Here is a 24,527-nt window from a genome sequence, read left to right as displayed (position 1 = left end):
TTGTAGCTCAACGATAATAAGTCATCACCATATCATATTAACTTAGAATACGTACTAGCTTCGTGATATAGACTCGCCATCTATGTAATGAACTTGATACGTAGGATGGCTTGAAGAAAAAGAAAGCAATGGTATGCACTAGGAGTCAGTCTCGGATCCCTCTCGCTGAAATGACAGTGGAACACGCGCACAAACGATCCAAAACTGTCTCCACTACACAAAGTAAGTTTTAACTAGCTTAGCAGCTATTAAATGCTCTAGAATTAAGATGTAGTATGTTAGAATATGCAGTTAACAGAAGATGTTATAACTGTTCCTCTGATGATATTTTTCTTTCAGCATCTGCTCAGTCACCAGATGAGGAAAGTACGAGCGAAGACGGTTTTGACGAGGCCAGAGAAAACTACCCTCCTTCGGAAGATATGATCCATATCTGCACACCGAAAACACCACGAACAGGTTGGTGCGTGTCGTGCTCAGCAACCAAGTCGAGTTATTTTATCCATGTCAGACATTTTGAGTGCTAACTAGCTATTGTAAGTGATAAAGCATGATGTTATTTCCGTTTCAATAGTAATAAGTAAATCTGCATAGGCATCTACCACACGGAATGGATATCGTCACCATTTTGGAGGCAAAGTTTGTCGAATGATCGGGTTAACAGATGGGAGACCTCAGCGGATGAAGTTGTTCTGAAGATTTTCAGTTATCTAAAGTTCGAAGACCTCTTTCGATGTGCCCTCGTAAGTACTAATCATTTATCATGTATCCTACGTTGGTTACGTTGCATCATGATAGTTTTGTATCAGTTTTGTATCATTTATATCGCCGTATCCAGGGTATTCGTATTCACAACAATAGTGGAAGACCCTAATTGAGGAGCATTTCTGTTCTTAGTCATAAAACAACACATAGCCTCACACAGAGATTTGAAGCTTTTCCTGAGATCTTTGCTTCGGCCAATTATGATTACTGGGCTTACTGCAGCGTTGAGAAGAGGCAGGGTTGTATAGATAGCACCATCAATTAACTGTCGCGGTGGGAGGTTGGAGGTATTTTCGAACATAAAATCAGTCCACAAAAACCAAACAGTGGCAGCACTTTGGCAGAAGAAGAACAGGACTGTCAGCTGAAGTATAGTGATGGTCACGTGATGCTGGTTGTTTGGTCCTGCCGCCCCCACATCACGAGGTCTCCTCACCCACAGAATCTGTATAACCATACAAGTAACCACTATCAGCACAGGCAGCAGATAGGCCAATACTAGGAGGGAAAACAGGATTGATCTTCCCAGCATTTCTCGGTAGCAATCCTCATTACACCCAATTGCGGCCAACAAGTTCGCTGTTTCTGTTCCTAACCATGGATAGGTCATGAAAATGTCGAGTGCTTCCATATCATCAATCCCTACTAATATTACCACGTCTACAAGAGCTAAAACCACCCAAAACGTCCCATATCCAGCGATGGATATAAAAGCTATTCGCCCACTAATCCTTTGAAAGGGTCGTTTGATTTTGATTGTTCTGGACACTGATAGCACAACGTTGGAGAAAACTGAAATCTTCCAAAATATTCCAGTAGCTGCTACAGAGAGGGTTACCAAATATGCGGTCACAATGTCGGTGAGATAGTGTTGATCTATCAGCCACAGTATAAAATACTGTGCTAGCAACAAAATGGTAGCTAGATTGTCCGCTGTGCTGATCAGCATGTACATTAAGGGGACGAACTTAGCTTTTTGTGGGTAGTAATGGTGAATAACAAAGCTGTTTAGTGCGAATATAACAACAGCCAAGGTCAGGTTTGCTGGTAGCAAAGGACCCAAAGACTGTTGAGATTCCGGAAAGTTTTCTCCACTTTCAGGCATCTGGCTCGTTGTTGACTCCATACCTGGCAGAAGAAAATAATAGTTATAATAGTAAAAACCGGGAGTTATCTTTATTTGTTGATGGTAAAATGTTAGATATCTAAAAATGCAGGGATTTTATACGAATTAAAAATTTGAATGCTAAGCGAAGCTTTGAGATTAATCTACAATAGCTTTACCGATGTCTAGTCATGTATACTACTATTTTGCAGTCTGGGGAACGACCTCAGAAAAGGGGCATTGGCGCGGCAGACAGCCAAAAATACGACAAAAAACTACACCTGCTTTAATTATAAACATATTTGACAAACTAGGAACATTTACCGGATTAAATAGCGAAATGGTGTCTCGACTAAATTCAGGAAGTTTACATAAAACGACACCTGTCACCTGTGAATACTGAATACTAAGTACTGAGTATGATAATAATTTGGATCCTACGAGTAGACGTGAGCCCCTATTCTTTGCCGTGCAGGATAAAGAGTCCCACACACATTACCCCTTAGTTAATAGTTATACAATAATGATAAACAACTCTTTATATGTAATAATGGTGTCATAAACATCTGCTAACATAATTACCAAATTTGTCGCATTTAAATTAAAAATTATGCTAACAATTTGATGGTTCGATTATAAACTGGCCAAGCGTATGAAATCGTATTTAAATAGACCTGGTTGCAAGAGGGAAGGTACAGGTGAATCAACTTTTTTTCTGACACGTGACAACGATTTACCAATCTAATCAACTTAACGTTTCGCAACAAACATGCTCACAAGTCACATTGCCATTGATTAAATGACGTTTATAAATGCGCATATTTTTACCTCGAAGAGATATGAATGGTATGCAAAATAACACGTTCACGGTCTACACTTTACAGTTTGTGCACGGTTTGTGCTAAGTTAATTCGTTTTCAAAACCACGATAAAACAATTAGCACACTCTTTAGCAGCACAGGTGTTTGTTTTGGTTACCTTTACCAATGTGTTGTCGATCATTTTATTTTTCCTGTAATAAACTTATTTTATAAAACAAAGAAACGGATAAATGATCTGTTTTGCTAACAGTAACTAGTAGTAGTATTATTTAGCTTACTAGCCTCTCTACTCTTACTACTAATATTGTAGTGCATCTTTAGCTCACCTAGAAATTAGTGTGGACACAAACAAATGCCTACGATCTAAAAGCTCGTAGTTTGATACACGATTGAAAGAGACTAACGTGTTAATCGTTGGAATAGCTGGACTGGTGACATGAGTACTGCTTAAGTATTTGAGCTATTACACGCTATTTATACGTTAAGACCATGTGCCCAGCAGCTGCTAATACTGGTAATGAGTACTAGATAGTAGTCTACACACTATTATGGAGGGGGGGGGTCCAAGGGGAACTTTGGGGAACTTTGGTAAAGTCCCCCAAGATTTCTGAAGTTCCCCAAAAAAAAGTTCCCCAAAACTCCCCAAAATTCCCCAAAATTATTCAAAATTATTCAAAATTTCTCTAATATACATTAATACCCATTAATGTTAACATGTATCTCTACTATAATTCAAAGAATTATTTCTTTACGACCGCCCACGTGCAAATTAGACGAGGAATAAGAAGTTGCATAGTAACCATGGTAACGAGGGTTGTTACGTGCACGTGCAATGATTGTTTTAACTTCATTTTGATCGGTTTTGTTGATATTACGCTGTGTTTAGCACAAGCAACATTTTAATGGGCTGTATCTTCGGTTTTGTAGGATATTTTTTGATGAGATTAAACTTACTAACAAAAAATACTATCAATATTAGCTTCCTCCCTGTGACCACGGGTTTTCTAGTGTTATTATAAAGTATAATCTTAACTTACTTGTTGATACTTGCAGCATGATAATTTTTTTTGGCATGATAATTTTTTTGGGGAACTTTGGGGAATTTTGGGGAATTTTGGGGAACTTTCTGAAGTTCCCCAAAAAAAAGTTCCCCAAAATTCCCCAAAATTATTTGTTTCATTGATAATTTTTTGGGGAACTTTGGGAAAGTCCCCCAGGTTTCCTGAAGTTCCCCAAAAAAAAGTTCCCCAAAACTCCCCAAAGTTCCCCTTGGACCCCCCCCCCCCCCCCCCCTATGGAAAACAGGGTGGTAGTTGCCTTTACTCGTACTAATCAGCTTATATAACAGCTGCTAACATTCACAGCGTCCTTCGGCCTCATATTTGTGGAACACAACAAGAAAATTGAGAATAATCTTGTGCGAGGATAGGGACCCAGATGTCGTTTCTAACCCAAATAAACTTTAAGGACGCTTCTCAGTAGCCGCACATCCTTACTCGGTTTCTGAACTGGAATTCTATGGGCTTCCAGACGGCCAGACCGAGTATTACCATCCCATCCTTCTAGAGTTCATCACAAGTAGCACCCACCTTGAAGATCTTTGACACCCAGACACACCCCATTGGCGAACAAACTTTGGATATAATCTTACATGCTCCCGAAGGAATCCCTGGTTTATGGTCTTTCTCATCGTCACCAGCACTTTCACTTAACGTTTCTCAACAAACATGCTCACAAGCCATTAATTAAATAAAGTTTATAAATGCGCATATTTTTACCTCGAAGAGACATGTGCCCAGCAGCTGCTAATACTGGTAATGAGTACTAGATAGTAGTCCACAAACTATTATGGAAAACAGGGTGGTAGTTGCCTTTACTCGGTTCTTAATCAGCTTAATGGATAACAGCTAGCTATCATTCACAGCGTCCTTCGGCATCATATTTAATTAACTGAAATAAAACATTGGAGATTTTTGTTTCAAGAACTCCAGGATTATTAGAGATAAGAATGATTTGAAGGTCACTACTTTACTAGCTTGGGTAAGCAGTTTACCAACTGTAACAGAGGCATCAGTGTGGAAACTTGAATTCTCGGGCCTTTCCTTTTAGTAATTATCATGACAGATGTTCTTAAAATGTAAGTAATTTGTATGTTATCGACGCTAAATTAGCAATGCCACTTACTGATTATAAAGTTACAATTGCCTATACGTTCGATGAAATAAAAGCAAAAGATTTAGATAAGCCTAAATTTCTGTTCGGAACCCAAAGTTCGCTGGGGTTGGTTCCGCAAAAAACTATTTAAAGTATAAAATAAAGTAGTATGAATTTCTCACATTCATTCAGATTGAAGAGATTGTAAAATTATATCACGAACTTACTAACTTATATATCTGGATTCAGTCAAGTGTGCTCCACTGTTGGTGACCTTCCAACGTAAACACATGGTAAACCCTAAACACGTGGTAAACACTAAACACGTGGTAAACACTAAACACGTGGTAAACCCTAAACACGTGGTAAACACTAAACACGTGGTAAACCCTAAACACGTGGTAAACACTAAACACGTGGTAAACACTAAACACGTGGTAAACCCTAAACACGTGGTAAACACTAAACATGTGGTAAACACTAAACATGTGGTAAACCCTAAACATGTGGTAAACACGTGTTCACCTAATTACAGGTCATTGATCCTAGTCTTCTCGAAAGTTCGCGCATATGGTTTACTTTTTTCACCATTTAACTGCGACAGGTTGTCACGGAAATAGCTTTTAAGAAAAGATATTATACTCTTAACACCTGTTATATCTCACAACTTTTGATCCAAGATGGGTTTGAAGCATTTAGTAGAGGGCAAATGGATGGTAACGAGTATCGAGTCCTTGAAAAGGAAACAGTGTGCCACTAGCTATTTACCTTAATCGTAATTTTAATTTAATTATTTAAACTATGTAACCGGCAGGTGTGTCGACACTGGAGAGCGTTATCGTACGACAGGCTGCTGTGGACTCAATTCAACCTGACCCAGCGGGCTATACCCTTCGACAAGTTACTAACTGTCCTGGGATACGGAACAAAGTACTTGTCACTTTCCTGTGGGGACGTCAAGGAACGCACTGCCCCGTCACCAAGAAAGGTTCATATCTTAAACATTATTTTGAAGCCACGGTTTGGTTTTATTGGAGGTTATAACCTGACGCAAGTTCCAATAAGGTAGATCACACAAACGATTAACATCCTGATACTCCAGCGAAGAGAGTCTATTTTACTGGAGTACGCTGACTTTGGTCTGTGTAACATCCTACCCACCCAACTATCTCGCCTCCTGGACTGTGCTCCTAACCTTGTCAAGCTTAACCTGGAGTCTGTAACAATATCAGGGCCAGTGCTGCGCGCTGTGGCACAGTGCTCACAACTGCAGATCCTAAACCTGGCCATGTGCCAGAATGTTAATGCTTCACAGCTGGTGGCTGTAACTCGGAACTGCACTAAGTTAAAGGAGCTGAACATGGCGTGGTGCAACATCAGTGAGAAGACCTACAATAGACTCTTCCCATGTTAGTTCAACTTTTTAATCATTTAAGACTTCACATTTTCTAACTCAAATTGGCGTTGCTAAGAAATATAATATAATAATTAGCAATATGTTTTCAAATGTCTTTCCGACAACAGACTAATGCCTCATTGCATATATAACACCATACAACCATAGAATGACATCTATCATATATTGTTAATATAAGCCACGGGATATTTTAGGAATTTTGAGGTATTTTCGGGAATGCCTTAATGGATTTAGGCAAACCCCATAATAGAGTCACACATAATTCCACAAAATTCCCCTGGGCTCCCAGCCTCCTCCCTAAACAAGGAACTGAAACCGAGGGGTTCCGTTCAGGCCCTTCACACTTTGTTTCTGTCTAGTTCTAATTTACCGTCACAATAGTGACTTTAAATATATTGCTTTTCGGTTCTTTTGCGATAGTCAAAACGCGACAACTAGCGCTGGATGGCGACAACTAGCGCTATCCAGCGCTAGTTGTCGCCATCCAGCGCTAGTTGTCGCTATCCAGCGCTGGATAACGCTGGCCAGCGCTAAATATATATGTTCGATAATTGTCGATATCCAGCGCTAGTTGTCGCCATCCAGCGCTAGTTGTCGCCATCCAGCGCTAGTTGTCGCTATCCAGCGCTAGTTGTCGCTGGCTATGCGACACTGTCGCACGCGATAGTTTGCGATGGCCAGCGCAACTGGCCATCGCAGAAAACAGTTCGATAACTAGCGCTGGATAGCGACAACTAGCGCTGGATAGCGACAACTAGCGCTGGCCAGCGCTAAGCGATAGCCAGCGCTGGCCATCAATATCCAGCGCAAAATTTTTGCGCTATTACTCGTCAGCTAGCGCTGGCCAGCACTAGCCAGCGCAATGTATCAAAATCATATACTTGCGATATTACTCGGATGATGATTAATCACTTTACACTCAACTGTCACGTGACTTTTTTAACCCATTCTCTGACTCTTGCTGGTTCTGAACGACTTTTTGAAACCCTATCCCTCTAATCTGATTCCAACCCTAACCCTAACCCAATCCTTAACAAAAACATATGCTGAAACCCTAACCCTAACGAGAAATTAGACTAACTTCCTTATACGGTCATAATCATATCACGTGATAGATACAGTTTTTCGCCAATATCTCGTCAGGAGAGCATTTTAACCCTATGTCATGGGGGTTGATTCGGAATTAGCGTCCAAAAATACATTGCATCGATTGAAGTTGGTTACAACCATCGGGGGCCCTTTAAGAACAATCTCGAGAAGATCGACTATAGAGTGATTAAGCACGCTCGATATTAGTATTACTCGTCAGCCAGCGCTGGCCAGCGCAATATAGTTGCGATATTATTCGTCAGCTAGCGCTAGCGCTGGCCAGCGCTGGCTAGCGCTGGCTAGCACTGGCGGGCACTGGTTAGCGCTGGTTAGCGCTGGTTAGCGCTGGCCAGCGCTAGCTGACGAGTAATAGCGGGGGGGGGGGGGTGTCACGTCCGTCTATGTCCGCTTGTCTCATAGAATCCAAAAAGGACAGGACATAGACGGACATAGGCGGACATAGGCGGACATAGGCGGACATAGGCGGACATAGGCGGACATAGACGGACATAGGCGGACATAGACGGACATAGGCGGACATAGGCGGACATTAATGGACACCTAAATTGCTAAATAAAATGTTCAATTTTTGCTGTTATAGGGGGATCATGTTTTTTGTCCGTTCGGTACCCTATATTTTCAAAACGGACAAAAAATAGAGCGGACAAAAACGGACAAAAATGGACAAAAACGGACAAAAATGGAAATAACATTTAGATGCTTCCTCCTCCTACTCTTCCTCCTCCTGGGTCCTCCTCCTCCTCCTCCTCTTCATCCTCCTCCTCAGTCCTCCTCAGTCCTCCTCCTCATCCTTCTCCTCAGTCCTCCATCCTCCTCCTCAGTCCTCCCCAGTCCCCCTCCTCCTCCTATTCAGTCCTCCTCCTCCTCCTTCTCAGTCCTCCTCGGTCCTCCTCCTCCTCTTCCCTCTCAGTCATCCTCCTCAGCCATCCTCCTCAGTCCTCCTCAGTCCTCCTCAGTCCTCCTCCTCAGTCCTCCTCCTCCTGGGTCCTCCTCCTCCTCTTCATCCTCCTCCTCTTCCTCCTCGGTCCTCAGTCCTCCTCCTCCTGGGTCCTCCTCCTCATCCTTCTCATCATTCCTCCTCCCCAGTCCTCTCCCAGTCCCCCTCCTTCTCCTCCTCCTATTCAGTCCTCCTCCTCCTCCTCCTCCTCAGTTCTCCTCAGTCCTCCTTCTCATTTCTCCTAAGTCCTCCTCCTGAGTCCTCCTCCTGAGTCCTCCTCCTGAGTCCTCCTCTTCCTTCTGAGTCCTCCTCCTGAGTCCTCCTCCTCCCTCTCAGTCATCCTCCTCAGTCATCCTCCTCAGCCATCCTCCCCAGCCATCCTCCTCAGCCATCCTCCTCAGTACTCCTCAGTCCTCCTCCTTCTCAGTCATCGTCAGTCCTCCTCCACAGTCCTCCTCAGTCCTCCTCCTCCTCCTGGGTCCTCCTCCTCCTCCTCCTGGGTCCTCCTGGGTCTTCCTGATCTTCCCCAGTCCTCTTCCTCCTCCCCTCCTCAGTCCTCCTCCTACTCTTCCTCCTCGTCCTCAGTCCTCCTCATCAGTCCTCAACAGTTCTCCTCCTCCCCAGTCCTCCTCCTCCTCCTGGGGCCTTTTCCTGGGTCCTCCTCCTGGGTCCTCCTCAGTCCTCCTCCTTCTCAGTCCTCCTCGTGCCTCCTCCTGAGTCCTCCTCCTCCTGAGTCATCCTCCTCAGTTCTCCTCCTCCTCCTCCTAGGTCCTCCTTCTGGGTCCTCCTCCTCCTCCTCCTGGGTCTTCCTGATCCTTCTCCTCCCTCTCAGTCATCCTCCTCAGTCATCCTCCTCAGTCATCCTCCTCAGCCATCCTCCTCAGCCATCCTTCTCAGCCATCCTCCCCAGTCCTCTTCCTCCTCCCCTCCTCAGTCCTCCTCCTACTCTTCCTCCCCGTCCTCAGTCCTCCTCATCAGTCCTCAACAGTTCTTCTCCTCCCCAGTCCTCCTCCTCCTCCTGGGGCCTTTTCCTGGGTCCTCCTCCTGGGTCCTCCTCCTGGGTCCTCCTCCTCCTGGGTCCTCCTTCTCCTCCTCAGTCCTTCTCCTCCTCCTCCTCAGTCCTCTTCCTCCTCTTCCTCCTCCTCCCTCTCAGTCATCCTCCTCAGCCATCCTCCTCCTCCTCAGTCATCCTCCTCAGTTCTCCTCCTCCTCCTCCTAGGTCCTCCTTCTGGGTCCTCCTCCTCCTCCTCCTCCTGGGTCTTCCTGATCCTTCTCCTCCCTCTCAGTCATCCTCCTCAGTCATCCTCCTCAGTCATCCTCCTCAGCCATCCTCCTCAGCCATCCTTCTCAGCCATCCTCCTCAGTACTCTTCAGTACTCTTCAGTACTCTTCAGTCCTCAAAATGTTTGTCCGCTAATGTCCACCAATGTCCGCTAATGTCCACCAATGTCCATCCAAGTCCGCCAATGTCCGTCCGGGTCCGCCAATGTCCGTCCGAGTCCGCCAATGTCCGTCCGAGTCCGCCAATGTCCGTCCGAGTCCGCCAATGTCCGTCCGTGTCCGCCAATGTCCCAAAAAACACGTCCGTTGTCTCATAGAATCCAAAAAGGACAGGACATAGGCGGACATAGACGGACATGACACCCCCCCCCCCCCCCCCCCCCCCCCAATAGCGCAAAAATTTTGCGCTGGATATCGCTGGCCAGCGCTAGTTGTCGCTATCCAGCGCTAGTTGTCGCTATCCAGCGCTAGTTGTCGCTATCCAGCGCTAGTTATCGAACTGTTTTCTGCGATGGCCAGTTGCGCTGGCCATCGCAAACTATCGCGTGCGACAGTGTCGCATAGCCAGCGACAACTAGCGCTGGATAGCGACAACTAGCGCTGGATGGCGACAACTAGCGCTGGATGGCGACAACTAGCGCTGGATAGCGACAATTATCGAACATATATATTTAGCGCTGGCCAGCGTTATCCAGCGCTGGATAGCGACAACTAGCGCTGGATGGCGACAACTAGCGCTGGATAGCGCTAGTTGTCGCCATCCAGCGCTAGTTGTCGCGTTTTGACTATCGCAAAAGAACCTGCTTTTCTGTTATTTTAACTAATAACGATGATCGAGTTATCTTGAATAACACTACTATTTATAGTACTATACTATTTATAACTACTATGAGAAACCGCGCGGTTACTGCATGACATAGAGTAATTATCATTAGTTTGCCCTTCAAATTGCCCTCCAAATTCGGGATATTCACTGCTATCATAGCCACTAAAATTGATTTAAACCCTGCAGTGCGATGTGTAACAATGGAGAAGCTTAACATTAGCGGAGGCCGAGACACGGTGTCTTGTGAAACTATTCGGCTACTCTCCAGCAATCTTCCTAACCTCACTTCTCTCGATATTAGCGACTGTATCCGGATCAATAGATACGGTATGTGTTCTGTCCTTGATTTTATGATAACTCTTTGCAAAACACTCTGGTTACAGTGCCATTATTTCGCAGCACATGGTCTATATTAGGCTCTTTGCTGGATGAGTTTGAATTTATAGAAACAGAAAATAAACTTAATTTAAATTTACTAAACATAATACTACATATTATTAAACTTAATTACACATATTATTAAACTTAATTTGTGTCCTGAAATTAATTAACATGATAATAAAGATTGTGTTGTCTGGATCTGTTTAGTTGACTTTCTACAACTTCAATCATAAATGTAACAACGTCAATTGAGTAGCACTAAATTCATAGAACCTTGTGTGTATCACTTTCCTTAGAAGTAAGCAACAATGTTGGATTGGCGTGCGGAATGTTCGCTCCAAGGTAAATTACAATTCATCCTCTGACTGAGGGTAGTAAGAGATAAATATTCCCAACCATCTTTAATTCTCTTTAACGCGTTTGTGCAGGCAACAAGGTTACCAGTTCAAGGTTTTTTCTACCCATGGACCCTTTTTCTGACCTCCCATCACTTCTCTGACTTTTATAATTGCGTGCTGTCTCACTTCGGTCTGTTTCGCTTCTCACCCTATCCATCCTTCTGCCATTCTGCCGTTGATCTTCCATCTTCTCAAATCTTCCGCCTGTCTGTGTTTCTTGTTTCCGCAGTAACGCCTGACTGTTTTTCTCTAGATGCAATGTTTCGGGCCTCGCGGACTCCAAATGAAATGTTTTGAGGCAATGTTCCATTAGTGAATTGGAGCTCAGAACCTGGTGTTGTGTGTCGGAAAGTGTAGTCACGTTTGTTGGTATCGCCTCATGATATCTCTGATGATCATTGATCCAATACTGGCCGGCTGATTCGTGAGGTTTCTCTGATAGTTTCCTCGTGATCACAATTCTCTCCGTATCTGAGTACCCTGTAGATCCCATCTTGTCAGACCCTGCCAGTCTTGTCTGTTGTTCTCTTACAGAGAGAACAGACAAGTTGTCCTGAGTAGGCTTCTCAATAGTAAGTAAGAGTTTCTGTTCGCTGTGGTTTACACTACTAGGAGGACTATCGATCACCAAGGTTGGCTCCTCAAACTTCTCTTCAAAATCCTGTGTAGAGAGGTAGCAGCGGTAGATCTTGTCGTACGCCAAACAGAGTGTGATGAGAAAGATGCAGCCTAATACTGGACCATATACAAACCAGTTGTGATTTTCAAGTATGCCGATGTTCCTGACACTACTGAGATCTCCAGTGTTTTGCTGCACTTGTTCTATCTGAGGTTTACCCCGTCCTCCACCCCTTCCTCCTGTCGCCCCTTTACTCCGCACGCATCCCACTAGTATACAGACTAGAACACTCTTTGTCAATCTACTCGTCATAATACTGTCAGGTGGAGATCGGTTATCAGTTTTGCAATACGATAAGCTTTGAATAAAACTCCTTAAAATAGTCCCTAATACTATAAAGACAAATATTCTTATGGTTTTAAAAAATTATTAGAAATGAATGATCTGCAGACCAGATTAAAAAAGGCGATTTTCCAACTATTTTGTCTAAAACCAATGAAAAACGTAACATATACCAAAATACTGAGCTTTGCACCCGATCTTTGGTAGTATAGGTGGAGACCTCCATCATAAGTGATCAACATGGAGATGCAGGGATTGGATTAGCCACCACTAATTGCCACTAATAAATATCACCAGTCATCAAGAATGTAATCTGAATGACGCCGAACGCTCGCGATTCTAAACGGCATGTAGCAAGAAATACGACAAGGGAAAATCAGTATCGAAAGCTGACCGTGGAATTTAATTTAGTCGGACGCTCTTCTGGTCATTCATCGTTAATTCGGAATCCGGTGTGTGTATCAGCAAGCGTCAATGAAATACTGGTGAACGGTCTGTGAAATTAGTTTTACGGTCGACGAAAATAAACAAACAGGCTTTATAAACTAAATACCGACAGGGATGAGGTGGCATCTTAAAAATCTGGCAATGTGCCAGAATGTTAATTTAACAGATTTATAAAATTCTTTTAATGTACGAAATGAAATGGGGTATCTGTATCCAATTCTGGACATTTGTTCAGATAAATGAAATTTGAAAACGCCATTGCAAATAATTTTCAAAAATAAAACATACGATCATAATATTTGTCCAGTGATTTTTAGCAAGCAAAACATTTTCATAATGAATACTCAACGGCAACTCTATTCATTGAGCCCAGTTTTTAAATTAACCCTCAGGATGAAAACACGTTCTCAGAGCTGCGTGCCACCCTGTAGCTTTGTATGTTGTTAAGTCGTACTCCCCATATAGAAAACATTCTGTCGTATACCAGGTCAGGGGACCAATCACTATAGCCTGACACCTGACAAATGAAACAGGAAGTTAGGAATGTAGGCATTGTCTATTCCAACCGGATATTATCCAACTATCAGTATTTCAATCATGAGACTAATAAACAGCGAATTACTCTATCATTTGATATTACTATAGCCTGACACCTGAACAAGACGAATCACTAATACAGGGGGGGAGACAGCTTATATATCTCACATGAAGAAACTATCGGAGGATATTATACATAATATTAATACGTTGGAAAATTAATGGACCAAAGTAATGTTTAAATTTTATAAGCAGGAGTTAAGTATCTACTATCTAGTTCCTGAACGTACCTGTCAGTAGCGATACACAGTTCCTTGCACGCTTCATCAGACGAGTATTTAACACGTGATAATATAATCCCAGTTGCAGATAAGTTAGGTTTTAAACATCGTTCTGTTGGGGATTATAGGTTAGAAGAGCTTTTTATCGCATCGAAAGTTATCCATCCCAACCGAAAATACAGCCGATTTAAATGTAAAACACACGTTCCCGACACCGTAATAACTACAAATCCGATCATAATGCCCATTCAATAATCTTTGTACGTGCACGTGCTCGTTTCCATCGTCATACGTACGAGCAAAGAGACACTTTCGAATTATAAGTTAGAAAGTAATAAGATCTATGAAGTACCCTCTGTGAAGGCAGGATGGAAGCAAATTCTAGCTGCTGTGTGCCACCCGTCAGCCTTGTCAGTAGTTAGTGCGTAATCCCCGACTATAAAGCACTCTGTCCAGTACAAAGACAATGGACTAGTGACTGCAGCCTGACACCTGGGAAATAAAATCAAAGATTGGACGATATGAAGATTGAATTTGAACTGCTTTGATATAGAAGTATCAATAGTCAAATTATTACTAACAGTGCGAGTAAACTGTAGAATATAGATTCTCTATTCGCGGCGCCGTCCATAAATAGAAGTGGTTCTCGTGATGAGAAGATCTGGATACTGCAATAAAAAGTCTCCTGATATTCGAATGAATAATGAAATGGATTTCCAATAAGACATAATATAAGTACACGTTAAACTTGATAATATATACCAAATCAGTTTCTAGTCTGGTCACGTTTCTTTCATATTCTCACTCAAATATCGTCAAATATCAAATATCGTCTACATATTTTTGTCTTTGCGATATCATTCTACATTCTACTATTCTATTGAAGAATACCTATAAATACCAGCAAATCACGTGGAGATACAAAATTACAAATCAACACTGATCTTTACATGAGATATTTTCTATTGCTTGATCAAAGAGTTATAGATGTTGTCGTCCGCTCCACAAAATAAAGTTTCGGCACCACAACCCACTTCCTGACCAGGCTGACTAACTATCAGATCCTCTCCGGAGCACTCCATTCCACTCCGCTGATTGATTTCCACATCACCTTCAACAACATATGCTACTGTTGCTGCACTCTTGTCATCTTTCCCTCTGTTCAGTTTCTGAGATACCAAGACGATGCCAAGAGTTAGTGACACCAGTGCCAAGAAACCCGAAGTGGAGATGAGAACAAGGCCTGAAATGAGGCTTAGTGAAATTGAACTGCAGAACCCCTCCCCATCATCGTTCCAACTCCACGATTTCCCGAAAGGGCAAGAGCAGATAGTTTTCTCCGTATCAGTGTGAGAACTGTGTGGACAAAGCAGACACTGGAGAGCACCTGGAGGACTAACAGAACCTTTGGCACAACCATCACAACGAGTATAGTTCCAGAACTTACCAGCACTGCATAAACAGTGGCCAGAACCTGCATTTGAAGTAGAGTCCGGCGGACATGTTTGGCAGAATGCCATGGAGTCACTCTTAAAAGAACCTGGCTGACATGATTTACAAGAACCATTAGAGTACTCAACCCAATCCCACTTCTCACCTTCTAGACAAGAACAAGCTGCTCCTCCAGCCAGAACTATTGATCCCTTTGGACATGACACACATTCAAACGCTCCCGCATGACTTGTCATACCGTCCGAGCAGTTCTGGCAGGATGTTTCGTTCCAGAACATTCCTCCCCGGCAAGAGCAATGGTCGGAACCTAATGTTGACATAGTGCCCAGAGGACAACTGGAACAAGACTCCATTTGGTCACTCTTGTAGGTTCCTTGTAGACATGGTTCGCAAGATCCGTGACCGCTCTCATCCCACATCCAGGTCATGCCTCCGGGACAACCACAAGACCCTGCACCCAATGCCTCCCATCCAATAGGACATGATAGACATTGCGAGGCACCCTTTTGGCTGACAGTTCCTTCAAGACAGTCCTGACAAGCTGTCCCGTTCCAGTAGGAACCTACTGAGCATATGCAATGATTAGACCCCACTTGTGAAGATGTTCCTGGAGGACAGATTGTGCAAGATGTTTTGTTAGCGTTTTTATAGGTTCCTGATAAACATGGTTTACAAGAGCCTTGCTGGTCAGTCCAACTCCATTCCATGCCGTCTGGGCAGCTGCATGATGTACTTTGGTTGGTAATATTGGAACCTGAAGGGCAGGCCATACACTGAAGGGAGCCCTCCTGACTTACAAAACCTTGGGCACAACTCTCACATTGAGACACTGTCTCGTTCCAAAACATGCCAGCATTGCAGGAGCAATAACTGGAGCCTGGTGTTGCTGTAGTTGTTCCAGGGCAAGGAGTGCAGGAAGTGTAGGGTCCTGCTGTGGGCTGGTAGCTATCTGAGGGGCAGTGCGAACATGTGCACATGTAAACATGGTACTGTCCAGGTGGGCATGACACTGAACCAGAACAGCCACATGTTAGGTAGACGTCTTCACTGTGTCCACAGTCGTGCGAGGTTGTGTAAGTACAAGAGGACCAACTCGGAGTAAAACATACAACGTCATCCAGACCGATAGGAAAACCAGTTTGAAGAGTTCGCCAATTCTGATCAGCACCCCAGCTTTTTGCAAGGTCGAAACCAATTTCTTTACAGATAGCATTCGCGGAGTTCATAGAAAATCCATCATCACAAACAGTTCCTCCGTCACAAAGTAGTAACCCCAATCCTGGGAGGACGATAGGGATACCACTAGAATCTATCAACTGGAAATTGGGCTCTGAAAATTTAATAATCATGTTCCTTTGTCGTGTTATCAAGTTATCAAGTGTTGGTGATAGACCAAGAAGATTATTAAAGTTGTAGAATTTAAATAATGAAGATTAAGTTGAACTGTTACCTGCGGCCACCAAGCTGAAGATCAACAAAGTAGCAAGTTTAGCAATCTTAGTTGAAGACCGCATAATTCAGCTATTTTGCGAAAAACCAAGAACCAAAAAAGATACGATTGTTAAGCGTTTTTAGTCTTGAGGCATAAATACGCCAAGTCACGTACATCGCATTACAAGGCGGTATAGATTTGGATACTGGTAGGGAGGTGGACCATATTTTCCGACACGGAAATAAATATGGTTCTCCACCCCACCAGTGTCCGTATCTATTATTCCGCTTTACTTTCGACTTGCCGGTATTGAATTAAGAAATGAAATTATATCGAATTGACGTCTTAGCCTGAATCGCGTGATTATCTTATAAATAAATGCAACAAGACAATTTAATCGTGTGATTTAATTATTGGAACCTACCACAAAAGGTCCCATTTGCCTAAAACAGTAGATGATGACGCACCTCTGGCCCTTGATATTGTGAGAAATAAGATTCTAGCTAGCAACACATACGAACACAATAAGGTCACTTCTATTATCGGCTGGGCTATCATTTCTCTCTTCAAACCACACAAATCAGTCACATTATTTCCTAACTGTATTCAGAGTTGACAGCAGACAGGTCTTATGATTTCGACTCTACCTCCTGTCGGTAGCCATGTAAACGTACCTCTCAGTAGCCATACAGAGTTCCTTGCAGGCTTCATCAGACGAGTATTTAACTCGTATCAAGACTTTCCCACTTGTTCGTTTGTTGGGAATGAAACATTTAGTGTCTCGCCGTTCTGTGGGATTTATTTTAAGTCAATAGTAACTACTAACTACTACTACTACTACTACCTGATATTTTAGCAACAAGAGCCTGGACTGCAACCAGGCTCTCTACTAGAATTCAGTGAGTATCCCCCCCCCCCCCCCCCCCACAACGCTGTCTTACCGGCATCTCTCCTCTGCTTAACCTGTCTGTAATCAACACACCCCTCACAGTTACAATGCTTGTTATTACACCATCCCCAAGTAGCACAACAAGGATTACCCCCATAAGGGCTACACTCCGCCGCTGTACCGTCAGGTAGCACAACAAGGATTACCCCCATAAGGGCTACACTCCGCCGCTGTACCGTCAGGTAGCACAACAAGGATTACCCCCATAAGGGCTACACTCCGCCGCTGTACCGTCAGGTAGGATTAGCACAACAAGGATTACCCCCATAAGGGCTACACTCCGCCGCTGTACCGTCAGGTAGCACAACAAGGATTACCCCCATAAGGGCTACACTCCGCCGCTGTACCGTCAGGTAGCACAACAAGGATTACCCCCATAAGGGCTACACTCCGCCGCTGTACCGTCAGGTAGGATTAGCACAACAAGGATTACCCCCATAAGGGCTACACTCCGCCGCTGTACCGTCAGGTAGGATTAGCACAACAAGGATTACCCCCATAAGGGCTACACTCCGCCGCTGTACCGTCAGGTAGGGGGAACCCACTGCCGCATCTCCTGTCATCTCTCCATCTCCTCTCACCTGCAAACAGGCACATTTCTAGATAAGATAAGTGTGTACTCAAACACATACTAAGAACTTGAGTCTCATCATTCGTGAGTTCGGCCAAAAAGTAGTTGATGGCAAAATATTATACGAAATACCTGCTGAACCCTTACCTAGGCAGGTTCTCTCTGCTGTGTGCCACTTAAAAGCATTCTCTGTAGTCAAGGTGTACTCCCCTATTACAAAACACTCTCTGTAATACCAATACTGTGGGCTGGTTACTGCCGCCTGGCATCTAGAAGAGTAGAGCTATTTCTCAACGGAAGCTATAGAAAGATTTGACAAAGGAGGTTGTTAAATCTATAGGAAGTGATCTATGCGATCTGTGAATCCACATTTGAATAATCTTTAACGTACCCCTCAGTAGCAAGGCACAGTTCTTTGCAGTTCTCAGTAGTAGTAAATTTAACCTGTGTCAGGACTGGCCCACGTGTCCTTAAGTGAGCGGTGAAACATTTGGTACTTCTGCGTTCTGTGGAATTTAAATGAACCGACTCCCGTAAGAATTAAAAATTCTTGTTCTAGCTCAGTAGAGTCCTTCCGAATAATCTATTTCAAATAGGGACACTTCAACATGTACCATGAAAAAGGTGCTTAAGTCCTCTTACAGTTTATTTATTATCCTATCATTCGCTGGGAGCTAAAAATCAGTTTAGTTACTTAACAACCATAAATGTGGTTTCTAAAGGACTCTGATTATCTGTCAATGAGAATGATACGTACTTCTTGTGCTTGCTGTTTGGGTTGTGTTTGCTTCTATTGTAGCCCTCGTCTCTGAGAAATCTGAATAATTTACCCGATAAAAAGTTAGTTATTACCAGAATCAGTGGATCGGGTAAAAATTGGGTTATAACAATTTGACTACAAACTGTGCATGTTTTTCTGTAATTCCTACCTGAGAGTTGGCAGGATGCATGCACTAGTGAGAGTAACACAAACAACAATATTGCACGAACTCTGTCCATTCTATAGCGTAAATATATATATTGTATAGAGTAGGTATATATATATTATGTATAGGTATATACTATATTATATATATTATGTATAGGTTCGAGAGAGAAACTCCTTGATAACTTTATTAATATCGTTAATGGTTACCTAACATGTCGTTACAATTGACAATTAATTGAACCAGGAAAAGAATCTCAAATGTCAACGACAATGGTAAACTTTCAATCATGAATTCGTCAAAACAGAGCAAAACTAATTCTATCGGAAAAGCAGGGGTGTATCATGTTACTTTTAGTCCGAATTAGCACCTGAGGTTTAAATTTCAAATGTAGCATAAATTTACGATGCATTCATTATAATCTGATGAAACCTAACCAAGTTGGGGGGGGGTGTAACCCAAAAAAACCCAACTCCTACCCAAGAAAAGGTAATACTGGGATTGGGTTTTTTTGGGTTTTTTTGGGTTTTTTAAACAAAATTTAAACAAAATTCTATCCATTTCATTAATTGTATTGAATGTGAATTATTTCCCACTGAGTCTTACCTACGTGTTGTTCTCATGTCTTAACTTAATAGATAGTTTACATAGTATATAAGTGTGTTTATAATTATATTGATAGTATGTTATCACGATAGCAAACAGGATGTCACGTTCATCGAGATATAATCCATATGAATGCACAAAGTGGAAATGTGCCAAACGTGGCAAATGTGTTCTCCTGTCATGGAAGGAGGCTATGACGAAGGTCAAGGGCATTGGGCAAGTCAAAGCACATGACTTAAATGACTTGACTTAAGGCGGCTTCAGAGTCCGAGTCTCGATGATGTGTCTCCAAAGCTTTCTGTCCGCCATAAGCTCCTTAATCTCTCCAGTGTTCTTGAGTCCAGTGTCACTTATTAGGTTATCGACGAAGGTGAGCGGTGGTCTACCCCTCCCTAGGTTCCCAAAGGAGAAGTTGGTGTGCTGCCAGGTCATCATGTCGCTGGATGTGCCCAGCCAACCTCATTCTTCTGGCCTGTATCTTCAAAATAACTCTTGGGAGTGATCCAAAGACCTCCTTGTTGGTGCGATGTCCTATCCAGTCCACGTTTAGGGCCATCCGAAGCATTCTACTATAACATCCGTCTATTCTTTTCTTCAAAGATTCTGTTATTGTCCACGTTTTCGTTCCATACAGGAAGATTGATTCAACCGTAGCTTGAACAGACGGATCTTTAAATCTCGGCGCAAATTGGACCTCCATATAGCCTACATTTTGTGGTAGGCAGCCCATGCCTTGGCCTTGCATAACCTAAAGTCGTGCTCCGTTGTACTAAAATCCTCAACTTCTTCTAAGGCATGTCCGTCCTTAGAACTTTAGAAATTATTGTGTGTGGCTCCTCTCCTACTAAATTAACTGTAAGAGGCTTGGTTTTAGACAAAAAAGATTTCATGCCTCCTCATCAGATGAGGCTTCTGTAGGACTGTAGCATGTGATGACAGTGAGCCTGGGCTTTCCATTAAGAGACATGGTGAGCATCCTTGCGCTGTAAGATTTTATAACTTTATAAGACTTATAGCCTCATATGCGCTGCTGTCCTCGTCAAGATGATTTCTACTCTCCCATTAGAAGCGCCAGCTGCGTTTCTCCACGCAGATGAGATCACTGGATGAATCCCTTTGTTCATCTTTTCTATTCTGGTATTCTCAGCAATCAGCATGCACTACCCGATGTTCGATTCTTGCAGGGCAAGGATGTGCAGCTTGCTTCGAGAAAATAGTTCTGCAAGTTCAATGCGTTTGTGCTGTTCTCTGGCTGTTCTTATGTTAAATGTGCTAACCTTAGCAGTCCTTTTACATGATACAATACAATTGATGTTCATATTTTGTTGATGTTTTCTTGTTTGACTTTCTGTAGAAATAGGTTGTCGTGTTGTGGAGACCGAGTCATCAGCTTCTGTAATAGCAGCGTAATTACCCCGGCAACCACTTCCACTAGAAAAATAAGGGGCTTTAACCCTTAAGCTGTTGATAAACTTCATCTTGACTTTTCAGTTGGCTCACAATCCTGTGCAGTCCCCTGCACATTGGCAGTGGATTGTGTTCTTAACTCTTGCGCCACTAAAAGGTTAAGGGCATCCGCTTGAACAATAGCCATCTTTAACTCTCACCATAATATCTTGGGTATCTTGAGCATGTAATTACACGAACATATATGCTATACAAGACAAATCATGTGACACTTCCTTTTTCTACCCAACAGCATCAGTTGTAATCCTTACCCAATCGTCACCTGCTCCAGTGTGGGACTTTCCGATTTTATCCCAAAGCATAAGGACGTTAGAGTGAGAACAGAGCTACACTTTAGCGGGGACTAACCCTTCCCTTGACTACCTCGTTACCCGGTACCCCGGGCATAGGGAGCCGTTTCCTGACTACCAGAGTGTGGTCCAGTCTAGCTGGGTATGCATAGTAGACTAGGTTGAACAGGGTAACAGCCAACACCTCTTTAGCTACTGTGCAATCCACAGTAAAGATTTACGAGTCTCAAAGCCTCTTGTAGACCAAGAGTTAAGGAGTCAATATATCAAATTATTGAACTTCCGGGGCTCAATGTCTCCCGTCGACCGTCCTGCCTTTAGCCTGGACCCCCTGTCCAGTATCCAGTCTTCACCACGCGGAGGTAGTGGCTTTCATCATGCTGTCCGATGAGTGTCTGGAAGAGGGCACCAGCAGGATACCCCTTTTCAAAGTTCTGGGAGCCTCACATCAGACCAGGGCTTCCACCCAGCTTCTATCCAGCGGTGACGCCTTGGGCCACCTAAGCTTCACACAACCATTGAAAGACCACCTGCCTACTTGTAAAAATTTTGACGATGCGATTATTACATTCGAGGGTCTGATGCTGTACATTCTCAGTGTAACAGCTGACAACAGTTATCAACACTTTATGCCCTGACTGTTTACATCCGATGCCTGCGAGCAAACTTTATGCTTTCCTGCGCATAGGCCTCCATGCAGGCATTAGAACTAATCTGTGTTCTAAGAATATGTTGGTTGGCATGGGCAAATCAAAACGTTCCCTCGAGCTTGATGCACTCGGCAAAAGTTTTATCCCTGTAACAGTTGCCCACCCTCGCAACAAGCTGTTGTTATACCGCATCCGAAAGCAGAAACTATTTAGAGGTAAAGATACTTCAATCCCAAGATTGTTACAAGCTATGAAGAAGGGAGTCTCAAGGGGTAGAGAACTCCTTCAAGAACACTGTAACTTTGAAGGAGAGGCTTTCCAACCATCTTCTGACGGAGCAGAGAGTGACGAAGCGGAAACAGATGATGAAGAAGAGGAAGTGGAGGATATTGACTCATCAGAGGAATGGGCGAAAATAGTAACTGTGTAGTGTGTATGGTGATGCTCTGCATCATGATACGGCTGTTGAGGTTTGCCTCAATGGAGGGCGAGATCGAATGCCATCCCATGCCAGTCAAGATTTTAGCGACTCCAGGGCCATAAACAAGCGAAGATATCACTTAATATCACATGTGATCATGCAGCTGATGGTAACTGCAAGATTCTTTCAGTTGGAGAAAGAGCATGGTTTCTCGTTAAGCGGATGATCAGGAAAACGGAAACAGAGATCGTGAAGGTGAGAAGAAAGGCTTTATTCCTCTCGTACCGGTTGCGGTCAGGGTTGGGGTCTTCAGTGAGTTGCGTCCCTACTAACTCAATTTGCCATGGCCATCGAAGTGAGCATTACATATGGCTGATATCATATCTGGATGGCCAACTTCTTCTGAGCACATCAGTGAATAAAATACTGCTTTTGGGTGATATTTAAGCGATTATATCTATTGTGATGTTGTAGTGATGAACCACAACAGTGATGTTGTACTGATAATTGTTTTGCTAGGTGCCTACATGATTTTATTTCCTTCAAATGAAAAATTTGTAAAAAACCCAAAAAAACCCAAAAAAACCCAACTCCTACCCTGAAAAAGGTCATACTGGGATTGGGTTTTTTTGGGTTACATCCCCCCCCAAGTTAATAAGACAAAATTTGAACGTTTATTTTTGATGAAAAATTGCTACCGAAAAATTGAATCTTGAATGAAATTTCAATTTGCATTTATACACCGATTTATAATACACATTTCTAAAACAGTGAATGTTAACGGACCTTCTAATTAAACCCTTATCTTTCAGCCCTGGCCTATCTGGCTAAGAACTGTCCCAGACTGGAGGAGCTGAGTTGTAGTAGAGTGTACGAGCTGTCCTCACTTGACGTCCTCAGTTGGGCCTTCAAGATGAACCATCTCAAATATTTCAACTCCTTTCCTTCTATCATTAACGAGCGGTTCATGGACTTCAAGGAGAAAATGAAGTAAAATATTATGTTTTATTTATTACTGTTTTCAGCTGTTGTTTTAAATACTGCATATTTGACCTCTAGACTAGTCTGTGAATAGTTAATACAGAAACATTTTCTCAAGCCCAGCTCTCCTAACATTTGTTTACTTTCAGGGTGAAGTTTCCGCACGTGCAGCTAAACAAGAAAGACACGTCAGACATCGCGCGCCCTTGCACCACATTGCACGTGCCAAAAGGTGTATCTCGTCTTTGGGAACGGCAATTTCGAGTTTAGAGATGTGGCAGGAGGCCCAACTTTTATCTTATGCTACTGGAGATAATAATGTTATACTGATCTGTATGATTACATTGCTGTAGTCAGATTTGGTGCTCGACGCAGGTGTGCTATGTTGTGCAGACAATGGACTTATATTTGGGTTGATATTGATAATGATGACTTTAGAACTGATCTTGTTCACGTCCTTTGAACGTCGGTTTATTTGATAGATGTAAGATAAATTAAATATAGTATTTCATTATTGGTGAAAAGATGAAGGAAGTGAAAACTGAAGAATTGGTGATTTCCCTAGCACATTATTGTACACATGAGGGATCGATGAGGTGTGTTGAGGCCCGTGCGTAATACATATTCTTGAATCAGCAAAATAAACCTGTTTTTACAATATACATGTCTTTTCTACGACATTTATGGATGAAGAGGTTTTTAATCAACGGATTTTTATCTTTTCTTTACTTCTATGTATAAGTATTCTACACTATTTGTTAAAATTTCGATTATTGAAACATTGTATAAAATATATATTTAATCTGACTTTAAGTTTATTTTTACTAAATTATTATCGCTTATGGTATTAACTATTATTAACCGGCTATTTCTTTTATTTAACGCCCACTATTTGAATGAAAGAACACGACATGTTTCAAAACAGATTTATAAAGACTCTGCATAATTGATGGACAAATCTCGTTATCTTTTCTTTCAATTTGTGTACACTAGCGCACAAAATGCAAAACTTCGAAATATGTTTTGAAACAATGAGATTCGTCTTACTTTTGGGGTCATGCAGAAATTAAATCAGTAGGGTGAGGGGTGGATGTCCATTGTCCATAATTCGAGAGTTTGGGAAAATTAGGCAATGGATAAGAAAATGCCCAAAACCCATGAGATCATTTCTGGACGCCTTCATAGGTTTTTACACTGATAGATGTTCGAAATTCGTATTCTATTACCGACTATGGATAATGAATATGGAAAACAAGTAAAGATGAACGCCGAATTTGACAAAAAGGTTGCTAGATGTTTTTATCATTAAATTATTTCTCGTCATTAAAATATAATTCCTATACTTACCACTTACCCTACGT

At 42.6% G+C, this 24,527-nt stretch overlaps 1 protein-coding gene across 1 annotated transcript; it reads left to right on the top strand.

Annotated features, from left to right (window-relative positions):
• Positions 1-44: 44 nt before the first annotated feature.
• LOC134817838 (F-box/LRR-repeat protein 20-like) lies at positions 45-24,192 on the top strand. The gene is made up of 8 exons (XM_063827179.1): positions 45-222; positions 340-459; positions 595-743; positions 5,660-5,833; positions 5,948-6,254; positions 10,603-10,743; positions 22,998-23,175; positions 23,316-24,192. The coding sequence occupies exons 1-8, from the start codon at positions 129-131 to the stop codon at positions 23,434-23,436; spliced, it is 1,284 nt and encodes a 427-aa protein (XP_063683249.1). The 5' UTR covers positions 45-128; the 3' UTR covers positions 23,437-24,192.
• The last annotated feature ends 335 nt before the right edge of the window (positions 24,193-24,527 follow it).

Source organism: Bolinopsis microptera, chromosome 1, assembly GCF_026151205.1.
Source record: "Bolinopsis microptera isolate Bmic1 chromosome 1, MBARI_Bmic_1.0, whole genome shotgun sequence".
Classification (NCBI taxonomy): Eukaryota; Metazoa; Ctenophora; class Tentaculata; order Lobata; family Bolinopsidae; genus Bolinopsis; species Bolinopsis microptera.
This window is presented reverse-complemented; position numbering and strand designations above follow the sequence as displayed.

What these genes read in the sequence shown, in the direction of transcription:
- LOC134817838 (XM_063827179.1), top strand. Translation starts at nt 129, where the DNA reads ATGGTATGCACTAGGAGTCAGTCTCGGATCCCTCTCGCTGAAATGACA. An exon ending in AACTGTCTCCACTACACAAA is followed by an intron (nt 223 to 339) that starts GTAAGTTTTAAC and finishes TTTTTCTTTCAG; the next exon opens with CATCTGCTCAGTCACCAGAT. An exon ending in TATCCGGATCAATAGATACG is followed by an intron (nt 10,744 to 22,997) that starts GTATGTGTTCTG and finishes CTTATCTTTCAG; the next exon opens with CCCTGGCCTATCTGGCTAAG.